Source organism: Dasypus novemcinctus, chromosome 18, assembly GCF_030445035.2.
Source record: "Dasypus novemcinctus isolate mDasNov1 chromosome 18, mDasNov1.1.hap2, whole genome shotgun sequence".
Lineage (NCBI taxonomy): Eukaryota > Metazoa > Chordata > Mammalia > Cingulata > Dasypodidae > Dasypus > Dasypus novemcinctus.
In genome coordinates, this window is record NC_080690.1 from 16,028,124 (window position 1) to 16,049,434 (window position 21,311).

General features: G+C 66.1%; 2 protein-coding genes and 1 long non-coding RNA gene across 8 annotated transcripts in view; 1 reads left to right on the forward strand and 2 right to left on the reverse strand.

The window, feature by feature from the left end:
- The window catches only part of MTSS2 (MTSS I-BAR domain containing 2), a 23,780-nt gene extending 21,099 nt beyond the window's left edge, over positions 1-2,681 (reverse strand). The window contains exon 1 of one of the 2 annotated variants that reach the window (XM_058279749.2): positions 2,345-2,681. In XM_058279749.2, coding sequence (XP_058135732.1) covers positions 2,345-2,413 — 69 coding nt within the window. In that variant the 5' untranslated portion in view covers positions 2,414-2,681. The remainder of the gene's footprint in view (positions 1-2,344) is intronic. The other variant, XM_058279750.2, reaches the window with a different exon arrangement.
- LOC139436854 (uncharacterized) overlaps positions 1-14,990 on the forward strand; it is a 17,449-nt gene extending 2,459 nt beyond the window's left edge. For 2 of the 4 annotated variants that reach the window (XR_011646277.1, XR_011646278.1), the window contains exons 2-3: positions 13,967-14,078; positions 14,393-14,990. This is a non-coding gene — a long non-coding RNA (uncharacterized lncRNA). The remainder of the gene's footprint in view (positions 1-13,966; positions 14,079-14,392) is intronic. The other 2 variants (XR_011646280.1, XR_011646279.1) reach the window with 2 other exon arrangements.
- Positions 3,877-21,311, reverse strand: part of VAC14 (VAC14 component of PIKFYVE complex) — a 114,544-nt gene continuing 97,109 nt past the window's right edge. For both annotated transcript variants that reach the window (XR_009181519.2, XM_058279748.2), the window contains exons 15-19: positions 13,643-13,817; positions 12,423-12,541; positions 10,730-10,809; positions 9,200-9,350; positions 3,877-4,477 (exon numbers count right to left, since the gene is read on the reverse strand). Coding sequence is in view for 1 of the 2 variants with exons in the window: in XM_058279748.2 (XP_058135731.1) it covers positions 4,315-4,477; positions 9,200-9,350; positions 10,730-10,809; positions 12,423-12,541; positions 13,643-13,817 (688 nt within the window). In the remaining variant the exon portion in view is untranslated. The remainder of the gene's footprint in view (positions 4,478-9,199; positions 9,351-10,729; positions 10,810-12,422; positions 12,542-13,642; positions 13,818-21,311) is intronic.

The window sequence follows — 21,311 nt, forward strand, 5'->3', positions numbered from 1 at the left end:
GAGAGCGAGAGCCGCCTCCCTGCCGAGCGCACCCCCTCCGGGCCGCGCGTGAGGCTCCCCACTATTGAGGGGTGGTGCTGGGGGGGGGCATCTGCTCTGCTGAGGGTGCTGCCGGGCCTGGGGGGGTGCCCTGCCTTGTCATCCGTGCCAGTCCCCGTCCCTGTGTGGGCACCCCGGCCCCCAGGGGCGTCTGACCTGAGCTGAATGGGGCACAGGGGGCCTGCTCCCCCCACGCTGTACCCTCCTCCAGGCCCTCCAGGCTGCCCGTGGAGCGCAGGGACTGTTCCTGCCACCCCACCTCTGCCACCCCAGGGCCAGGGCCCGGGGCTCCTGCGGGGGTGGGCCCGTGCGCACACTGAGAGAGGGGCCTCCCGGGGCCCCACAGCCTGCCGGGCGGGCTGACCCACACTCCCTCTCCACGGAAGCCCTGCTGCTTCTGCCACGCAGGCCGCCAGGGGAAACGGCCAGAGGCCGCCCCAAGACCCGGGAGTTGGGTGAACACACACCCAAGTCAGGGGCAGGGCAGTAAGAGTGCTCCCCCGGTGAAACCGCTCCCACTGTGCCTCCGCGTGTCAGAAGGTCCTGCCTCAGGCCTAACCTGAATCACCAGCTGCAACCTGGATCCGTTTCCTCTGCCTCATCCCAGAGTTCTTTGCAAACTGCCCGCTCAGAGGGGGACAGTCCTGCCCTCTTTTCTCAGCGAAAGCTACTGCTCTTGGCAGTGTCTGACTGAGGCCACCAGGGCCGGGGGCTGAGGGAGGTGGCCTGGGGGGGAGGTGGCCTGGGCTGCCGGGTCCCAGTGCCAGGGCTGTGATGTCCACAGGCTGAGGTGGGTACCGCGGGCACAGGGGCCAGGACTTCTGAGGGGCTGCAGGAGGGGTCCGGAGGTGGAGTGGCAAGGGATGGAGGTCTCAGGGTGACTCCGTTCCCGGGGCGGGGACCACATGCGGCTAACCCAGTAGTCTGGGCAGGCCTCGGGCCCCGTCCCAAGGGGCAGGATCCAGCAGCTGGCTCTGGGGCTGTTGCCCTGGCAGGACGGACCCCCCACCTCTAGCCCGGCCGCCTCCCGCCCCCCACCCCTCAGGGCCAGCCCGGGCACTGTGGGGCTGCTCTTGCTGTGGCGCGCGGCGTCTCCTCCCGCCCCGCCGTCTCCTCCCGCCCCGCCGTGTCACTGTGGGATTCTGCGTTGTGTACCTGGCGGTGTGTGACAGGCTGTGGGGGTGGGGCTCAGGAGCCCCTGGGGGAGGGGCAGTTCTTTCCCCAGCTCTGCCCTTGTCCCACAATCCTGCTCCTTCATCCTAGGCCGAGGAGTGGCCACCGGGGCTTCTAAGGAGAATGGGGGCCTGCACCCCATCAGGAGCTGGGGACAGCCTTGCCAGACCATGGCCTCTTGAGGGGAGCGATTCCCCTTCCCGGTCCCTCTAGATGAACAATGAGAGGCTGAGGTCGGGGCAGGGTCCAACAGTCTCCTTAATGACCTTGAGCCATTCCTGGGCCTCAGTTTCCCCCACCTGGTGAGCCTGGCATTGGTGGCCTGTTCCTGCCTGAGCTTGGGCAACGATGGGGGAGACAGAGAGGGTTGGAAGACAGCGAAAGGGGTGGTGGTGGGGGTGGGAAAGGGCTCCCTTGGGGGAGCCCACCCACCCTGCCTGGCCTTCTCTCCTCCTCCCAAGGAGGGAGTCAAGGGCTATCCCAGAGACCAGAGGGACCCTCGGCCTGGAGACCGGGGAGGCCTGGGGTTCCCTGGGGCTGGTGGGGGGAGGGGCTGGGGGCGGCAGGCACAGGGTCGGCGCAGAGGCCGGCAGGGAAGGAGTTAACGGGCCTCGGCTTTATTATTTTCCCCTGCTTTGGCGGTGACAGCATTGTCTGGGCTACCAGGCCGCAGTGGCGGGCGGGGGAATGGTGGTGGAAGGGGGCGGAGGCCACTGAGCCCCAGGACCCCTCAAAAGGCCGTGGGGTCGCTTCCGGAGCCAAGACCCATTCATGGATGGAGGGGCCCGAGGTGCGGGGAGCCCCGCCTGTGCGGAGCTCGGCTCGGGACCCCACGGGGGCGCTGCGGTCCAGGCGACCTCGGGCACAGATGGCACTACACGGTCACCCCGACACACGGGCACCCAACACCGCCCCAGTCGGGCACCCGGAGACCCGGGCGCACGGCAGACGCAGGCAGGACAGACTCAGACAAGGGCACACAGACGCCGCGGTGCACGGACACAGCGGGGCACGGCTGCCCTCGCCACGCACCCCCAAAGGGGACACGCACCCGCGCGTCCCCCCGGGAGGTCGGGTCGGGGGCGCCCGTGGCCCGCAGGCCGTCCCCCGCCGGCCCCGCCGCGCCCGTTACCTTCATGTCGTTGACGATGGCCTGGAAGAGCCCGCCCAGGGCGCCGCACTCCTTCTCCGCCGTCTCCATGCTCGGGCCGGGCCGGGCGGCGTGGGCAGGGGCGCGGGGAGCCGCGGGGCCGAGGGAGCCGGGCCGCGGCGGGCGCTCGCTCCGAGGCCGGGCCGGGCCTCCCCGCCTGCGGGCCGCGCTCAGCGGCCGGCCGCTCCGCGCTGCGGGGTCGCGGGCCGCCGCGGGGCGGCGCGGGCCATGGCGCTGCGGGGCTGGCGGGGCGCGGGGGGCGCGGCGCGGGCAGCTCGCGGCGCAGCCTGGGCGCGGGGACTGGAGCGGCGGCGGTAATCCGAGCCGCCGAGGCTGGGCGTCACGTGGGCGCGGCGGCGGGGAGGGCGGCGCGGGGGGGCGGCGGCGCGGGCTGTGGGAAAGGCCGCGCGGGCGCAGGCCCGCTCGCCGCCGGGAGGCCGGGCCGTGCAACCCGAGCCCGCGCGCGGCCAGACTGGTCGGGCGAGCGGGGCGCCACCGTGCGCCGGGGGCGGCGCTGGGGCGGGGCCCGCGCGGCTCCGCGGCGGGAGCGGGGTCGGCAGCCGGGTCCCCGCCCCCGGACAGAGGCTCCGCAACGCCCTCCAGCCTTGGCCTGCGGCCAGCGGGCTTCCCGCGCTCTTGGCCGGCGGGCGGTGGGTCGTACCCCTGCCCGGCGGCCGGATGGGGTCCTCCGGGTGCTTTCCCGGGACACGGACACAGCACCTAGAGCTGGGACGCAGGGCGTCCCGGAGCCGCCCGCCTCGGTACGTGCCATCCCCGGCACAGGGGTGCGGACCCGTCTCCATAAGTTCTGTGGCTCTTTTTCCAAGCGGTGCCACTGGACACGGTGCCCGAGGCTGGGGTTTGGGGGTGGCTGCTGGTCCTCAGGCCCACCTCCTTCCTCCTGGATGGGGGGCTGGGTCTGAGCAGCAGAGCAGAGGTGGATCGTGGGCCTCAGCCCCTGGCCATCCTACGCAGGGACGCATGCGGGCGCCGGCGAGGACGGCCCACTCTGGGGAAAAGCAGGAGCCACCTGAGAGCTATTTAGGTCGCCAGACCCAGGCCTATGGGAGCTGTGAGGTGGGGCTCATTCTGCCAAACTAGCATTGGGTGTCCCGATCCCTCCTTGGGCATCCCTGGAGCCTCCCGGGCACCCCCGCAGCTCAGTGATCTGCTAAGTGCTCTGCAGCAGGCAATGTCTTTTATTCAGAAACTCCCTGCGGCGGCAAGATGGCAAAGTGGGATTAGGTGCTGGGGGGGAGGGGGGGGAAGACAGGGCTCAGGAGCCCAGGCCAGGCAAACCTGGCGGGTGCTCTCCAGGAGGAAGGTGGGGGTCTTAGAGGCTGAGAGCTGGGCCCTAGGCCCCCCTCCCCATCCCCTGGCGAGTATGTGGTGACAAGGCTCTCCCAGCTCTGCCATCCTTGAGGCCAGATCTCCAGGACAGAGGCGAGGTCCTGGGATGGTGGCAGCACCAGGCAGGGGCAGGTGTCATTCAAGAAGGAGTGGATGGGCACGGGTTGAGGGTTTTCGGTCACTTCTTTATTGGGGCAGGGGAGTGCTGGTCCCTGGTCCCGATGGGTGTGCATACATGTATGTCTACACGTCCACGTGTATACACATTGACACGGGGACAGAGCTCAGGGGGGCTGGGGAGGTCAAGCTCTTGTGTAAGAGTATTATTACAGAGAGGCTGATTCCAGAAGTTGGGTGGCATGTGCCTGAGGCTGTGGCCCCACCCCGGTGAGAAGCCAGTTTGGTTTGAGTGACAGGGTACTGCTGACAGCATGGGGGCCTGGGGTGCACAGAGCAGCCTCTGCCTCCCATCTCTGCCCTGGCAGGTGGCCAGGCTCAGCCATGCCCCCGAGAGGCTGGTCCTTGGGCTCCGCGGGGAGAGCGTCTGAAGGCCTGAGGGCTCCACGGGACCACCCTGTGGGTCCTTCTCTGTGCCCGGCCTGTCAGAGGACAACCCTACGGTCCAGGTGATCCCCGCGCCCACTCCGCTGGTGCCTCACTTCCAGGTGCTTGTTCTGGACCTTCTCGAAGTGCTGCAGCAGCTCTGCGTAGTTGATGCTGGGGCAGTCTGCTTTCTGGGCGTTGAGGGCTGCCTTCAGGCCGTCCCTGGGAAGAGCAGAAGGGCCCAGTAGCAGGACAGTCTCTGGGAGTCTGTCTGTCTGCGGTAGGCCTGGCAACCTCTCTCCAAAAGCCAACCACAAGCCCCACCATCTTCAGAGCCCCAAAGAGTTGGGGAGCCCCAGAGTCCCCAGCCCCAGCTTCCCACACAGTTGGTGGGACCAGCCGCCACTTCTGCCTGGCAGTGTGGACATCACCCTCAGCCTGTGGGTTGGCGATGGCGCCCAGAGAAGGCATGGCCACTGGAAGCATTTCCTGTTTACGAGTGGCTCCCTTTGGGGTGAAAGCCAGGGCTAGCAGCCAGCCAGGAAGCCAGCTGGGGCCGGGAGCAGGGTCCGGGGAGAGGAGGAGGAGGAGGAGGCAGCGTGGCTCCTCTCTGGGTTGGGCTAGGGGCGGGGCAACGGGGGCGGCTGAGGACTCGCCTGGGCCCTCCAGCTGGCACGGTATCTGCTTTCCGCGTGGGGTCCCAGTGCCCACAGGCCCTCTGTCCCTGGGGAAGGAGCGCAGTCCTTGTCCCTGGGTGTGCTGACTGCTCCGAGCTCCCGCTGCCACCGCCCTCCCCGGTGCTCTGCACATGGTGCTTCGTGGGGCCAGGCAATGTGGCAGCCCAGTGGGCCGCTTCCCCTGTCCAGACCCCCGGGGCCTCCTGCCCCATTCCTAACTGCCCCGCCGGCTCCGCTCCTCCCTCGCTGTGGTCTGAGGCTTGGGGAACCAGATTTGTGGGGTCCGGGAGGGAACGGCTTCCAGCCCTGGAGGGCTGTGGTCTGGTGAGGGGTCTCGTGAAGGCTGCGGGCCCTTTGAATTCACATGGTGGGGGGCAGCAGCTGAGCCAGGAGCTAGACCTGGTCCCAACCAGAACCCGACCACTCCCTAGCTGTGTGACCTGGGGTGTGTGACTCAGTTTCCTCATCTGTATGGGGGGGGCAACCGTAGGAGGCACCTCGCGGGGTGGTTGTGAGGATGCCACCGGGCACGGCATGGAAGAGCTCGGCCCTCCTGAGAAGATCTCTGCCTGAGAACACCCTGGGTGGCAGTGCCTGCTTCCTGGCAGGGCTCGGGCGACTCTGGCTCCAAGATCGACAGGAGCCTCGTGGGCCCACGTTTGGGGGACCAGTGTGGGCAGTGCTCTGGGCTGTGGCCACTGAGGCTCTCAAATCCCTGGGAATGGGGGAGACACCTGCCTGTCACAGTAACACTGTGACCCAGGGACAACTGCCCCAGAGGAACCCGGGCTTCTGAGAGGGCAAGGGACATGCTGGAGCCTGGAGGCCCAACTCCCAGGGGTGGCTGGAGCAGGGGTGAGGTGCCGGGCCACAGGGATGGCACTGGGCACCCACGGCTCTGAACCAGTCCCCACCCCAATGCTCCTGGAGAGCCAAGGACGTCAGGTCCCGAGGAGGGACTGAGGCTAAGGGTGTCCTGGGAGATGCTAGCCAGGGCTGGCTGTGCGCACGGGGGGGGGGGGGGGGTGTGTGTGGTAGGGGTGGTGGGGTGGTGGCAGGGTCCATCAGTGGGCTGCACCTTGCTCCGGGGAAGTCTCGCCGAGGCCCCTCCTGAACGGAGGTCCTGGGAGCAGGGGCGGGGTGTGGCACCGTGGGGGCGGGAGCAGCTGTCCTGGAGGCCTCGTCCTGCCCTCAGGTGGCGAGTTCCTGGAGGCCGTCCAGCCAGCAGGTGGCCCCCGCTCCCCCCCCCCACCCGTCACCCGGCTGAAGCCAGGGAGTGCCACCAGCTTTTCCTTTGGAGGCTCCCTCTTGTCTCACTGGGAGCCGGTCCCTGGGGTGCGCCCTGGAAACCCAAGGGGGCCGGGGTCCCCGCATCCCCGTTGGCGCCGGGAGCACACCGAATGTGGGGGCATGGGGCACGGCTGCCCACCCGGCTGTTCTGGCTCGCAGGCCTGCTGGGCGGCCCGGCGTGGGCTTCCAGCTGCCTGCCCCTCCAGGGCCAAGACACGCCAGGCGCTGAGCTGCCCCCTCTGCACGCTGCTCTGCACCCTGACCCTCCCCAGCTGCTCCCCGGCCCTCTCCTTGCTCACCACTCCCTTGGCTACCTGCCTTATCTCTACCCAGGTTCTTGCTAAGAAAGCCTGGGAACGCACGGCCCTGAAGGCTGGGCAGGGCCTCGGGTACCCACTCAGTCCAGACGCACATTTACTGATGAAGGAACCAAGGGCCCAGAGAGGCCATGGGGCTTGCCTGAGGTCACACAGCAAATCCACAGCAGAGCTGGGACCAGATCCTCATTTGGCCTCATGCTGTGCACTGACATGCAGAACCTCTTCTCAGAGACCTCAGCCCCTCGCCCTAAGACTTCCTACCTGACTTGGGCGATTTGGAGGGACATGTGATTAGGGATCGCGGGGGCTCATCGACACGCCCCTCCCCCTCCCCCAGGCCTGCATTGTCCACATGTTTCCCCGTGCCACGAGCCCAGTTCCCGACCCACGGGTCTGAGCCCACCCCCTGACCCGCCCCCCTGGGGAGTGAGTGCTCTCCCAGGCCTGCAGGTCTGCGGGCTGTGCTGGGCCCCGCCTCTGGGCACCCAGGCCGGCAGTCTCTCCTGGGTCTGCCTCCCCGTGACCCAGGACCTGAAGGCCATGAACGGCAAGCCTCCGCCCTGAGCAGGGCTGGGTAGGCCTTCCCCACGGGTGGGGAAGGCGGGAGGAAACGTTCCCTGGAAGGACGGCTCCCCACCGGGCTGGGGGGAGGCTTTAGGCCGCAGCAGTCGAGAGGGCGGGCTCCAAGCTTCACTGCTTGGGGGACCAGATTCCCTACAGAACTGTCGAGACTTGCAGTGGTAGAATTCTATCCGAGATGTGGAGACAGCGGCCACGGGAGTGGCTGACAGCAGGGAGAGGGAGGAAGAGGTGATGTGGGGGCATTTTTGGGACGTGGAGTTGTCCTAAATGATACTGCAGGGACAGATGCTGGACATTATATATCCTGCCAGAACCCACTGAATGGACTGGGGAGAGTGTGAACTACAATGTAAACGATAATACATGCAGTGCAGCAGAGCTCCAAAATGTATTCACCAAATGCAAGGAATGTGCCACACTGAGGAAAGAGGCTGTTGATGTGGGAGGAGTGCGGGTGGGGGTGGGGGGGTATGTGGGAACCTCTTATATTTTTTAATGTAACATTTTTTGTGATCTATGTATCTTTAAAAAAATAGACAATTAAAAAAAAAAGTGGGGACTCCAAGAGCCCCCTGGAGGTAGTGGCTTCCTGAGGGGTCAGCCTCAGTGCTAACCCCGGGCCGGCCTCAAGTCCTGAGGCCCTCAGGAGAGGGGTTGGCTGCTCCGAGCCCTCCGGCCCTGCCAAGGTGAGAAGCCGTGCCGGGGGCTCACAGCAGCAGCTGCCCTTCCCAGCTGGGGTGAGGCAGGCTGGGGTCCTCTGGGGAAAGTGAGGTTGTAGGCACCCAGACTTTTCAGCTTCCTCCACTCTGGCTGCTCCCGTCTCCCTGGGCAACCTGAACAGCCAGGGCAAGTTGGAAAGGCCAGGCCAGTCAGGCTCGGAGTGGCTTCAGGGCCACCTGCAGGTCCCAGTGGGCTGAGGGGACCCAAAAGCAAACCTAATACCACGGTTGCTCCCCTGCTCCTCTGGACGCTCAGTGCACAGGACGTGGGCACCTGGGGGTTACCTGGTGGCACCATGAGCAGCTGCTGGGACAGGCCCAGACCTGCTGTCCTGGACCCTGTCTGGGGACAGGGGAGATGGGAACTGCTGGGGCCGACAACCAGTCAGTGACCCCCCAGCCTCTGCAGACACCAGGCTGACGAGGGCCAGGCGGGAGGGGGTGGCGGAGGGCCCCGGAGGGGACAGGGGCCTTGTGCTCAGGTACCCCGAGGGCCTGGGAGTGCCTGTACCCATCCCAGCACAAACGCCAAGGCCCTTTGCAGGAGCCGGGCGCCAGGCCTGCTGAGGGGCTTGAACGGCCTGGGAGGGAATTCTAGACACCCAGGGCATCTGATGCAAGCTGGGTGCTCTCCATTCAGCGTAAATCTTCTTGGTGGCTCTGCTTGTTTCCATGGTGACCTGACAAGTGAAATTTTCCATCTCGGATGCCAAATGCCTGTGGATGAGGCAGAGCCTCCCAGGGTTACCAAATATAGACACAGCCCAACAGGCTCTCGGGCCTGGGCCAGCAGTGGGTTTGGGGTGGGAGCTGGGACCCCCCGGGGGGCTGAGACCCTCCTGCCCAGAGGCTGCTCTGCTGGGCTTCTCGCCAGAGGCTTGCCGGGGCCCTGTCCCCCAGTGGGCGTCTTGTGGCTGCTGCTGTGTGCCTGCCTCAGGAAGGCTTTGAGGGTACCCAGGGTGCAAGGGCCTGTCCATGCCCCGAAGTTTGTGCCTTGGACTGTCTGAGGCTCGGGAGGCCCTACGTGGCTCTCTTGCCCGACGGCTGCGTGGGACCCCTCTAAGCTGGGACGGGAACCACGTCCCTCCCTTCCTGGGGTTTCTCTCCAGGGGCTGCTTTTTGAGTCACTTCAGGATGCCCTTGAGTTTGGAGATCAAATCCTGTTTCACTTATCTCCACCTCGGCTCCTTGGAAAATGTATCGCCACTGTCGGGACCACTCCCAGGATCCCCCAGCCTGGGACTCTGAGGGCGACATGAGGCCGAGGGGCAGGTGGCTGTGAGGCAAGGGGGACTCGGCCACCCCGGACGCGCCCGCTGCGGCGGCTCCCTGTCCGCGCCCCGCGGCGGCACTCACGCGGTCTGCAGCAGCTCGGGGTTGGGCACGCACTGGAGCCGGTGGGAGAGCAGCTGGAAGGCGCTGCTCTGCGGCAGCAGCATGAGCAGGCCGTACAGGGCCTTGATCAGGTATGGGTGGCTCTTGACATCCAGCAGCTGCAGGCGCAGGTCTGTGGCAGGGCGGAGGAGCAGGGTGAGGCGCCCCCCTTCCCACCCGGATGCCACCCAGCCCGGCTCCCCACCTCTCCGCTTGGCCAGGAGAGGGCCAGGGCCAGAGCCTGGGGCCAGTGGGGCCCTAGGGCTCCTTGGGAGCCAGGTAGACCCATCCCTCCTTCCCGAGCAAGGTCTGGGCTGCTCCTGTGATCTTGTCTGTCTTCTGATTTTCCCAATGGCCACCTCAGGCCTGGTGACCCCCAAACCTGCTGCTGAGCTGGGTCCCCTCCCCCAGGGGCTTGGGCTTATAGTGGTCCAGACCCCCTGGCTGCTCCGCATGTGCCAGCACAGCAGAGCTATAAATAGGGTGCGCTGGAGAGAGGCGGTGGGTTGGGGCAGCTTTAGGGGAGGGCGGGAAGGGGAACAATGCTTTTGTGTGTGCCTAAGCCCCGGAGAGTCTTCTGGAAATCCACCTCGGATACCTTGCCAGAGGGGGGTGATGCACCCCTGGACCCACGGGGGGCTAGCTTTGTCACAAGGCTGTTCCAGCTCCCCGAGGCCTAAAGGGCACCAGAGCCTGGGGCAGGGGCGGGGCTGCGGGCAGGAGGCTGGTGCCCTCTCCTGGGAGCCCTTCCAGGAGAATCACCGGCTTCTGCCCTGCCATGTCTCTAGGTTAGTCGGGGGCATCCTTTGCAGAGGACAAGCCACGTAAATGGGCGAACTGATGGGGAGCGAGGGGAGGGCTGGCGAGGTGGATGGGGTGGGCCACGGCTGCTGCCCCAGAGTGGGATGCCTGGGACAGCGGCTTGGTAGGGAAGATGGCCAACTGGGGGCTGCCTCGGCCTCTCAACTGCCGGGAAGAGCACGCCTGCTCTGGAAGCAGTGATGTCTGTGCCAAGGTGCCAAGAGCTGTGCCCCCCCAGCAAGCTGTGGCTTCTGCACATTCAGCCTGGGTGTTACCAGTCAAGCAGCCCCTGCCCATAGCTCCAGCGAATGCCAGCTCCTCTTTCCAGAAGGCTGAAAAGTGTGGCTCCGGGGCCGAGGGCATGTGCCCACGCCAGCACGGCTCCTCCTCCTCCTGGGCAGGGACTGAGACTAACCTTTACGGAGGTTTCCCATCAGCTCCGGCCAGGGTCCCTGAGACCCCAGTTCTAATGCCCACAGGTCCCAACCTTGCTCCAGCTGACCCTCTTGCCCTGTCATCCTTGTCTTACATTCTTGACATTCCAGAAGCACCTGCCTGGGGGGCCTGCCTACCCCGCCCCCCAGCCTCGGCCAAGAGCTGGGCTCTGAGCTGGGCTCCACCCCTCCGTCACGGCGGGCGGCCAAGGGCTCGCTGCTTGGCTCCTCTGTCTGCCTGTGCTGGATAAAGTGGAGCCAGGAGCAAGACTCTTACATGTGAAGATGGGGCACTCGATGAGCTGTACCAGCTTGTCCACCTCCGTCAGGAAGTCCACCGTCACCTCCAGGTCCCCGCTGCACGGGAGGTCAAGGAGAGCCTGACTGCTGGGCCTGGCCGGCCCTGCCTGTGGCACCTGGCAGCAGAGTGGGCTCTACGGACAGTGCCTCTGCCCGCAACCACTTCCCATGCTGGCCCCAGCCCGATGGCCGACCGGGGGCAGCTGGTACGCTGGGGTCAGGCTGACCACATCTCGCAAGCCGGTGGCAGAGGCTGCAACCCAGGGCTCGACCCAGCGGCTCCGAGCACCTGTCGCCCACCCCCCAGGCCCCAGGCTTCCGCGGCCCAGGCCTGGCTCCAGATAAGCAGGACCGTGTCCACAAAGGAAGTAATTCTCCTCTCCTGTGTCTCTGCCCCTCTAAATGAAAAGCAGCCCTGAGGTGCTCGTGCTTGGGAGCTCCTGACCAGCTCCAGCAGCGCTCCTGGGCCCGCCCTGGGCTCTGAAAGGCTCTTGCCAGAGCCCTGCAGCCCAGAAGGGAAGAAGGGCAGGGCTGGGCAAGAAAGGAGGCTGCGACCACCTAGGCGAAGCTGGGCCAGTGGCCCTCGCTCTCCAGGTTGCACAGGGGACCGGTGACAAGCAAACTGAGGTGGTGGAAAGGACCACAGGCAACCTGACGGGACCAGGAAAGGTCACAGCCAACGCCAGCTGAATACCCTGTGGCCCCTCTGACTCCTGGCCCATCAGGGAAGGAGGCTAATGTGTCTCCAAAACAGTCCTGCAACCCAGGGGCCCAGGCAGGAATCCACAGATGAGTCTGATTTGCTTCAGTGCCAAAAAAATCCGAACGTGGGTGCCGTTAGGGGAGGCGTGTGGGGATCTCCCGTCTGAGGCCTTCCATCTGTGTCCCCAACCCTACCGTGTCACCTGCAGCCCCTCTCCTCGCCAGCAGCATGCCAAACCCCGTGTTCCAGCCTTCCGGCCTTCCCTGGTGCCTGTGACAGCCCCACCATCTCCCCTGCTCTCCAGGCTGTCACCCCAGTGCCACCAGCAGACTATCTAACATCCAAGCTGACATGTCCCTCCCGTGCTCCTAAACTTTCTGTGGCTCCCCAGGGCCCGTGAGCGCAAGCTTCCCTGCTGATGGAGCTGGCTGCAGCCAGCAGCTGTTACCCCAGGCCACACTGCACCCACGTGCAGTGTCCTGCCCAGGCCACGCCGCCTCAGCCTGTCCCTCCTGCTGCACTCCTCCTGGCACCTGTCCCCTCCCTTGGCTGAGGTAGCCTCTTCTTCCTTGTCCCCACCCAGCTCCCAGCACTGGGCCCAGAACAAAGGTGGAAGGCAGGGAGTGTGCACTCAAGGACACCGAGTGCGCCCGCCCTCCTTCCCAGCAGGCCCCAGCGCTGCCCGTTAGCAGCTGCGGGACTGCCATCCACAGCCTGGATCCCCAACTTGCAAGCCTTCTGCAGAGCTAACTTCTCCCTTGGAGGCCCTTGCCGGCCCCAGCTGCTGCCAGTGGTGCACCCCCAGATACGGCCCCTGGCCCTGACGCCACCACAGGCCTGGAGACAGAGCGCAGGGGCGGGGGTGGGCACAGGGCAGGGGGCCCACCAACTGGGTGGGAAGGGAGCAGCTGCCTGCCCTGGAACCACAGCGCTGGGCCCCAGGAGCAGCCGGGGGAGCGAAGGATACAACTTCTGGATGAGGTCATAGGCGTGCTGGTAGTTCTGGGTGAGGAAGCAGAGGGACACCGTGGTGACGGGGTTGTGGCACCAGGAGCGGTACAGGCAGCAGAACAGGTTCTGGCTCTCCTGAGGGGAGAGGGGCAGCAGTTACAGGAGTCGCTCCTTCCTCAGCTCTGCACCCATGTGGGGACCGGGTCTGAGAAGCGGGGGCCCCGGCGGGGCGGCTCGGGAGCCAGCTCAGCACCTGGGCCGTGCCTGCCCCATGGGAAGGTGCCGCCAGCTCCTCCGCAGGCCCCGCCACTACCTTGTCCACAGAGCCGGCAGGGCCTGCCAACCTGTGTGGCGGCACGGCCTGGTCGGGAGAGAGCCCTCATCTGTGGTGTTTCTGCGCTCGCTGGAATAACCCTAAGTGCCCTCTCCAGGCTTGCAGTGCCCCTGCCGGGCTGGCTCCGGCTGGAAGTGGGGGTGGCCAGAGGCGAGCGGGTGCAGCTCCGGGGAGGAAGCTTCCGGCTGCACCTTCCGCTCTGCCTCAGGTGCCGTCTCTCCCTCCTCTGGAGCCCACCTTGTGCCCTTGGGGGCCAGCCCAGGAGCCGAGCCCAAACTTGGGGCAGCTCCTGCCCCTGAGGAAAATTCTTCAGGCCTCCGTGGATTTCTGGAAAGAACCACAGGACGAAGGCAGTTGTGGCCTGGGTCACTCCGAGCCTGTTGGCCTCCAACGCCCTCAGATGTGGGCTCGCACGCCCCTCAGACTCCCAGGGAGGGGGTGGAGGCAGGGTCTGCGATGTCTGGGCTGGGAGGGGGGGCACAGTGTGGGGTGACTGAAGCTCAGACTAGGGGAGAAACCCCAGGACGGCGCTCCGTGGCGCCCCGCGGCCTGCCGCCCCTCGGGCTGCCCACGCCATCGCTCCGTTCTGCTCTGTCCATGGCTCCCCCACCTTCTCTGGCTAGTCCCTGGGGAGTCCTCGCTGGCACGCCCTGGCTTAGGACGGGGGTGGCCTTAGAGACAGATGTGTCTGGGGGTGGGAGAGAAGGGCCGGGGCTAAGGGGGAGGGCGGGGAGGGCAACTACCCGGATGGCCCCGCGGAATGAGCCTGAGCCGGCAGGGGGGCTGCAGAACCACAGCCCGGGGGCCTGGCTGTAGGGGGGTGGGGTGGGCCTGGCATGGAGGCCCTGGAGGGGGAGCGTTCACCCCGACCGCACCCTGGCACCCTCCCTGGCCTGGAGTACCGGACTCTTGAGGTCCTTGAGCTGGTTCCGCAGCTGGAAGAGCTCCGTGGAGGTCAGCAGGATGGTGTTGAGGGTGTGGACCATGGTCGAGGCGAACTTGAGGTCCTCCTCGCGGAGCAGGATGTCGGCCATCGAGTGGAAGATGTTCTCTGCGTTCAGCAGGAGGCAGAGCTGCCTGCAAAACAGCCGCGGGAGGTCACGGCCGGGGACGCGTCCCGGGGGAACCGCTCTTGTCCAGGGCTGCTGTGGAACCCGATCTGAGGCGCTGGGGGGCCGCGGGGGCCTGGCCCCAGCCCTCCCGACCCCGCTCCCCTCGCCCGGCAGGTGCAGAGCCCCTCGGCCCTTACTTATCCCCCTGCCTGTCCCAGGCCTGAAGACGGAGTCCTCGAGGAACAGCTGGGTTTCCGGCCACCAACGCTGCCCCAGGACTCCCGAGGTACCTTCCTGGCCTCCCATGTCCCTCAGCACTGTCCCCGGAGCCCCGTGCGTTCCCCGCCCCCGCCTAGCTTTATCTCCTTGATAGCGCTCGTCTCCGTCAGAGAAGTCTGACACACTGGTCGACTGTTTCCTAGTCCCTGGGACCCCACGAAGGCTCCTGGTCAGGGACCCGGTCTGCGCCGGCCACAGCTGCAGCCCCCAAACCCCTGCCGAGTGGGGCCTGCTGGGAGGCAGGCGCGGTAGATAATTGCTGCGTGAAGGAAACTTTATGGCCACCCGGACTTAGATGAAGGAATGGTTTTATCTTTGCAGCACAGATAATGGAACTCTGGCGCAGGGAGGTCAAGAGACTTGACCGAGGTCACAGGATCGTTAGGACCAGCGCCAGCTCCGGGACTGCCTGGGACTTCTTTCCACCATTTTGCCTCCAGTGAGTGTCCTGAGGGAACGAGGACTGGGCTGGGTGGAAAGAGTCTCCGTTTCATAAAAAAAGCATGAAAAAAGGGAAGTGGATTTGGCTCCATGGATAGAGCATCCACCTACCTCATGGGAGGTCCAGGGTTCAAACCCCGGGCCTCCTTGACCCGTGTGGAGCTGGCCCACGTGCAGTGCTGATGCACACAAGGAGTGCCGTGCCATGCAGGGGTGTCCCCCACAGAGGGGAGCCCATGTGCAAGGAGTGCACCCCGTAAGGAGAGCCGCCCAGAGCAAAAGAAAGTGCAGCCTGCCCAGGAATGGCGCTGCACACATGGAGAGCTGACACAACAAGATGATGCAACAGAAACACAGATTCCGGGTGCCGCTGACAAGAACAGAAGTGGTCACAGAAGAACACACAGTGAATGGACACAGAGCAGACAAGTGGGGTGGGGGGGGGCGGGAAGGGGAGAGAAAAAAGTAAAAAATAAATCTCTAAAACAATAAAAGCATGAAAAAAATTGCCTTCCGGAGTCCCTGGGGCAGGGTGACGTCCCCCAGATGCGGACTGCCCCTCCCCAGGTGGCCAGCTGGCCCACAGAGGCGTGGCTTTGAAGGGAGAGCACCCTGGAGGCAGCCGAGCAGTGGAGCCTGTTGGGCCGGGGACCCGGAGGCTTCCTGCAACCCTGGAGGGCGGCAGAGAGGGGCCCAACGGGGCGCGAGTTGTCGCCAGGGCATGGGCCCGTGACCCATGTCCTCTTGGCCCTGAGGCCCAGGCTTCCGGGGGCTGGTGCCGGCACGACCCCTGCCTCGCCGCCTCCTGTCTGGGGCCGACATCTGTCTGCCTGTCCAACTCCCTCGCGATTCCGCTCTAGGGAGGCATTCCACAGATGAGGCCTTGGGCTTGTGGTGCGCACAGGCCCAGGCCTCGAGGTCTCGCCCACAGAGGAGACAGGCCCTCGCCCTCTTGGGTGGCGGAACGCGCAGTGTACGCGTTGGCACAGCAGGGCCGTCTCCTGCCCCCTCCTCGATACGGGTCGGGGTCTGGAGGCCAGCGTTGGAAGGTGCCCAGTGCTTGGCCCCGGAAAACCCCAGCGAGAGAGGACAGGGAGGGGGCAGGTGACGCTTCACAGGTGCGGCGCAGACTAGGCCCCTGTCCCCTAGAGTCGGGGGCATGGCAGAGGCAGGAACTTGGGGTGTCCCCAGCCCCCAGCAGTGTGAGCTTCACATCTCTGTGGCAGCTTTTCTGGCTCTTCGCTGGGGCCCTACCTCTGTGCCAAGTGGGAGAGGCCTCGTGGGGCGGCCATGAGGACTAGGGGCAGTGCCTGGAAGGGGGTTGCTCGTGGAGGGTGGCCCAGGGAGGGCCACCGTGGGTGGGGAAAAGCACCAACTCGCAGGAGGGGAGCCTGGGCAGGCTGCCCCCAGCCCGAGGCCGGGAGATGGCAGCCCTCCTGGGCCTCCCCACTCCTACATGGGCCGTCTCCAGGGCCATGGGACAGAAATGTTCCAGAAGGGTGGGCCAGGGAGGAAGGGGAGTGTGATGACAAATGGTCACAAATGCCCATCGCCTGCAGCTGCCGCCGTCTCCATGACAGAGGCCAACAGCTGAGGCTGCTGCCAGGCAGCGCGCTCCAGGGACCCTGGGCCAGGCGGGACCTGCAGCAGCCGGGGGCCGCGGGTGGTGTGCTCACGCGAGGGCAGGCGGGGGCTGGCTGGTGAGGAGAGGCAGGCGCCCAGGCCTTCCGGTGTCCTGAAGAGCCTTGGGAATGCTGACGGGGCTGCGGTGTTCTCTGGAAACGCTCTTCTCCCGCCAGCAGTGACTCGACACGCTTGTGGCTCTCCTCTGGCCTCCTGGTGGCCCCTTGTCTGCCCCCCTGAAGGCCGGGTGACCCTATGCTCTCCTCTCTGGCTCCTCGAGCCGTCTCTAGACCAGTGCTGCCCACATGTGGCCCTACTGTCCTGCGTGCCCACGGAGCTCCGGGGGCACAGCTGCCCGCCCAGCAGCCCTGCCTGGCTGTGGCGTTTCAGACCTCGCAGGGCCACTACGCAACTCTGCTGCCTTCCCCATCTTACGAGATGAGGCTCTGCTCAAACTCCAAAGCATGGAGCCCCCCTCAGCCCCCACCTCCACCCCTGCTCCATCACGCACCCCGGCTGCAGCACCTTCGAGGCACGTCCCGCCTCAGCCTCCTCGGCTCTGCTGCCGCCACAACCGGCCTGGTGCCAGCTTCCGCTGTCACTTGCAGGTCGACTGCAAGACGCCTCCTAACCTGCCCCCTGGCTCCTTCTCGCCGCCCTGTGACTCACCCTCCATGCGCCATCCCGGGGCAATCCTTCAAAGGGCCAGTCAGAGCACGCCACCCCCTGCTCCAGACTGCAGGGCTTCCTAGTGGCTTTACAGGAAACCGCGCTCCTCCCCATCGCCGCCAAGACCCTCCGTTTTCAGGTCGGCTCCTCTCCGACCCAGCTTACTAATCCTTCCTGCCTTGCTCACTGCCTTCAGGCCTCTCTGGCGCTTCCTGAACCTCTGTGCCGTGCCTCGGTTCCCGAACTTGCCAAGCTGCTGCCATCTGAGCTCTGCCTTGCTCTCCCGGGCCTGGAATGTTCTGCCCCAGGGATCGGCACCGGGCCGGCTTCTTCCGGCCACGAAGTCTCGGTTCAGACCCCAGCCCCCCTGCGAGGCCTCCGTCTGCTGCCCCCCACCCCCAGGCGTCTAAGAAAAGTCATGTTTCTTTCTCAGCATATGCTTCCACTGGAAATTGCCTTGTGTACGTGTTGCCCGTTCCGCCCACTAGAATGGAAGCTGCAAAGAGCAGGGCCTTGTCTGGGACCCGCGTGTCCTCCCACCCAAGAGGCAGGCCCAGTGCTCGGTGGCTGCTTACTGTTGAGCGGCACTGCAGGAAGGAGCCTCGCTCCAATGGATGGGGGCTCCTGGAGGGGCTGTGACGTGTCCGTCCCCTGGCCCCCAGGCAGGTCCCCGTGTGCTGTGCACACCCTGCTCTGGGGGAAGCAGCTGCCTTGGTGCCTCCTGTGACCCCCTCCTCCTCGTCACCCACCGGGTGGAGCCCGTCTCATCTCCGGAGACTTCCGGGCATATGCATCCCTGACAGCCTGAAGGAATGGCAGCCACAGGCTGCACCGAGCCGCCCCCAAGACGACTCTCTGAGCTCTGCTAATTAAAAATCCACCGGAGGGAGGGCGAGGGGGAGCCAGGAAGGGCACCCACAGAGCAGCGGCCAGAGGGCAACACCACGTCCCGTCCCGGGCTTCAGGACCCCACACCTCTGGACGCCTGCCAGGACCCCTGCCTCCAAGGCGCTGAAGGGGCTGCTGGGGGGCAGGGGGGGCCCTCAGAGCCAGAGGCCGCAGCCCACGCGCCCAAGGCGCAGGGACAGGTGGAAGGAAGCGGAGGTGGGGGTGGGGCCTCACCCTGCCTTGCCCTCCCGGAGCTCCTTCACCCGAGGTTGCTGGCCCAGCCTGCCGGGTCACGCGGCCCCCAACAGACAGGAGTTGACATGCAGACGTCGGTTCTCTCCCAGGGGGCCCTGAGCAGGCACAGCGCAGCTGCTCGGGGCTGGGGCAGGGGGACAGCAGGACAGCACACACACCTAGGCGCCGTCCTAGGCGCTCCGGCAAGGGGAAGGAGACTCGAGGGAGTCAGCTAAGCTGTGTTTTGGAGAGCTGGGGATTCCAGAACAGATGGAAACACCAGTGGAGGAGGTGGTGGAGGGAGGCAAGGGGCCCCGCTTTCACTCAGTCCTGAGTCTGCAACAGGATCTGCTCAGGTGGCTTCAGAATTACCGCGTGCTGGTGCCGGGTTCAGCACTGCTCACACAGCACTACCAGATCCTCGCATGACCCTGTGCAGGGTGTTCATTATCACCCCACCCAGATGAAGAGGCCGAGGTTCAGAGGAGACCCATGTCAAAAGTCACCCAGTGACTGCAAAGAATTGAGGATCCAAACCCAGAAGGGCTGAGCGCCAGCACCTACCTGGGCTTCTCATCTTCCCTCTGCCCCCTCAGTGCCTGTCACGAGGCACAGGGGAGGCCTGGCAGATGGTTGCCTCGGAGCTGCTGTGTCATCACTTCTCTGTCGAGCCCCAGCCTGGCTGAGCCGCCTGCCTGGCTCTCAAGTGTGGCATCAATAACGGAACACAGCTTGCCAGCATTAAACATTTGCCCATGCTTTTTAATACCCATGCTAAAGCGCTATTCATCACGAGACGATGGCCTGGGAAGTGCTCGGGGACAAGGCTGAGGAGGGGGCCCTCTCACACCACTCTGGAGGTCCCCCCCAGGGCTGGAGGAGGGCAGGGGCCCACGTAAGGGCGACCTGGCAAAGCAGGGCATGTGGGCAGGAAGGCCTGAGCTGCAGCAGGGCTGAGCAGCAGCTGGGAGGGGAGCAGCCGGGAGGGGGGCTCCCCACACGCAGAGCTGAGCCCCCACAGGCTGGCTCTGTCTCCCTCCCCGTTTCTAGGTCTCGTTTCATGCGGGGGGCAGGAACGGCATCTCTTCGGTTCGTCAGTCACATCCCAGGAGTGACTTGCCTTCAGCCTGCTCCGAGCCTCCCCACACTCAAGAGAGGAGGTTGCTACTTTCCTTCACAACTGGGACGCCTCTGCCCTTCCCAGAGGTTCCCTTCTCTGGGAGAGCCTTCGTGGGCTGAGGCCCACCCCAGGGCAAGAGGAGGAGGGACACGGCTCTGCTTCCCTCTCGGAGCCCCAGCTGCTTGGCATGCACCTGGGAAGGCGTCCCTGGAGCTACCTGACCAGATGTGGCCTCCCGGCACCTAGCCGGGCCGGGCGAGCCCGTGACACCATCCCTCCAGCCACTGACCCTGACCTGAAGCTCTCCTGGCCCCAGGTGCACAGTGGGGGCATGTGGTGGAAGGTGCTCGAGCTCTTCCTCCCAGGTGCCTTGGTCCTCTGGGGCTCTGATGGCCAGTCGTGCCCTCAGGCCCTGTGGCCCGGGCTCGGCGGGAGCAGGCACACCCGACTGGGCAGCAGGTCCTCCCACCTCACAGTAAGAGAAGGATGGTGGGAGAGGAGCACAGGCAGTGCTAACCTCCTCGGCTCTGGGGCAGGGCCACTCGTGCTGCTTTTTACCAGGGCCCTGGATGTGCCACCAACTCAGGCAAAGCCCAGCCTTGGTTGGAGCGCGAGTCCTGCCTGATGGCCTCAAGTCCTTCCCGGAGCCCTACCTGATGGCCCTGAGCCCTGCCCGGTGGCCCTGAGCCCTGCCCGGTGGCCCTGAGCTCTACCCAGCGGCCCCGAGCCCTGCCCGGTGGCCCCGAGCTCTGCCCAGCGGCCCTGAGCCCTGCCTGGAGGCCATGAGTGCTGCCCGGTGGCCCTGAGCCCTACCTGGTGGCCCTGAGCCCTGCCCGGCAGCCCCGAGCCCTATCCGGTTGGCCCTGAGCCCTACCCGATGGCCCTGAGTCCTGCCTGGTGGTCCTGAGCCCTGCCTGGAGGCCCTGAGCTCTGCCCGGCGGCCCCGAGCCCTATCCGGTTGGCCCCGAGCCCTGCCCGGTGGCCCTGAGCCCTGCCCGATGGCCCTGAGCTCTACCCGGCATCCCTGAGGCCTGCCCAGTGGCCCTGAGCTCTACCCAGCAGCCCTGAGCCCTGCCCGGTGGCCCTGAGCCCTGCCTGGTGGCCCCGAACCCTGTCTGGTGGCCCCAAGCCCTGCCCGGTGGCCCTGAGACCTGTCCTGGGTGGACATGCTCTCCGGGGAAGCGAGTGGGGCTGTGCTGAGGCGAGGCCTCCCCAGCTCCTCAGCTCCTGCTGCCGCAGAGCTCTGGGCAGAGCTCGCGGGTCCTGGCTCCGGCTTCAGGACGCCGGTCTTGGAGCTGGGGGGAGGAAGGGGGGAGCCCCTTTCAGGACAGATTCTCCGAAGGCCTGGGAAAGGGCACGGTGAGGCCCAGAAGAGGGGACTGTGGAGAGCCCCCCAGGGAGGGCAGAGGGCCTGAGCGCAGACCGCCTTCCTGGGGTGAGAGTTCTGGCTCCAGCCCCGCGGCGCTTGGGGGACTCTGGATGCCGCCGAGTGGCGTAGGGAAGATGGACGACATCTTCCCACGACCCTCTTCCCTGCACCCTCGGAAACCAGGACCAGCAAAGTCACCGAGGCCAGAAAGAGCCTGTCATGAGCCTTGCCAGGGCCTGGGCCTCCTGTCCGGTCCGCCCACGCTGGCTCCTCGCGGCCCTCCTCTGGCTCTTCTCCCCAGGGAGGGCACCCTGAGCCTCCACCCAAGGCTGTGGTGAGGCTGAGGCTGGGCCGAGGCCTGGCCGAGGACGCCTTTTAAAGAGGGTGACAAAGGGGTGCTTGACCCATGAGGGGTGGGGGTTCAGCCTGGGGGTCAGGAGCGCGCCTCGTCTCGGTGGCCCGGCCACGCTACCTCAGGGCTGTGGGACAGGAATGCAGGACCGGTAAGTCCAAGGGGAAATGGAGGCCGCCGCGACAGTGCCCCAGCGGCCTGTGAACTCTTCAGCTGCCCAGAACGGTCAGCCCACCACACCGCTGAGATGGCTCAGGGTGCAGGACAGCCAGCCCGTGGGGGGAGACCTCAGACTCCCGGCTTGGAGGGGAAGGAGGAGCCGGTGCTGAGGGAGGCGTGGGGGCCTGGGGCGCCACCTCCTGCCCCGCCATCCTTCCGGCTGCTTCTGCGCCTGCCGCCGCCTGCCCTTCAGTACTGAGGGCCCTGGGGTGGGCGGAGGACTTGGAGGGGCCTCAGCAGCAGCACCTGGGCTGGGAGGGTCCATGTGGGCCGCGTCCCAGCTCCGCGAGTCTACCCCCACCCCGCGCACGCCCCCGCCTGGCTC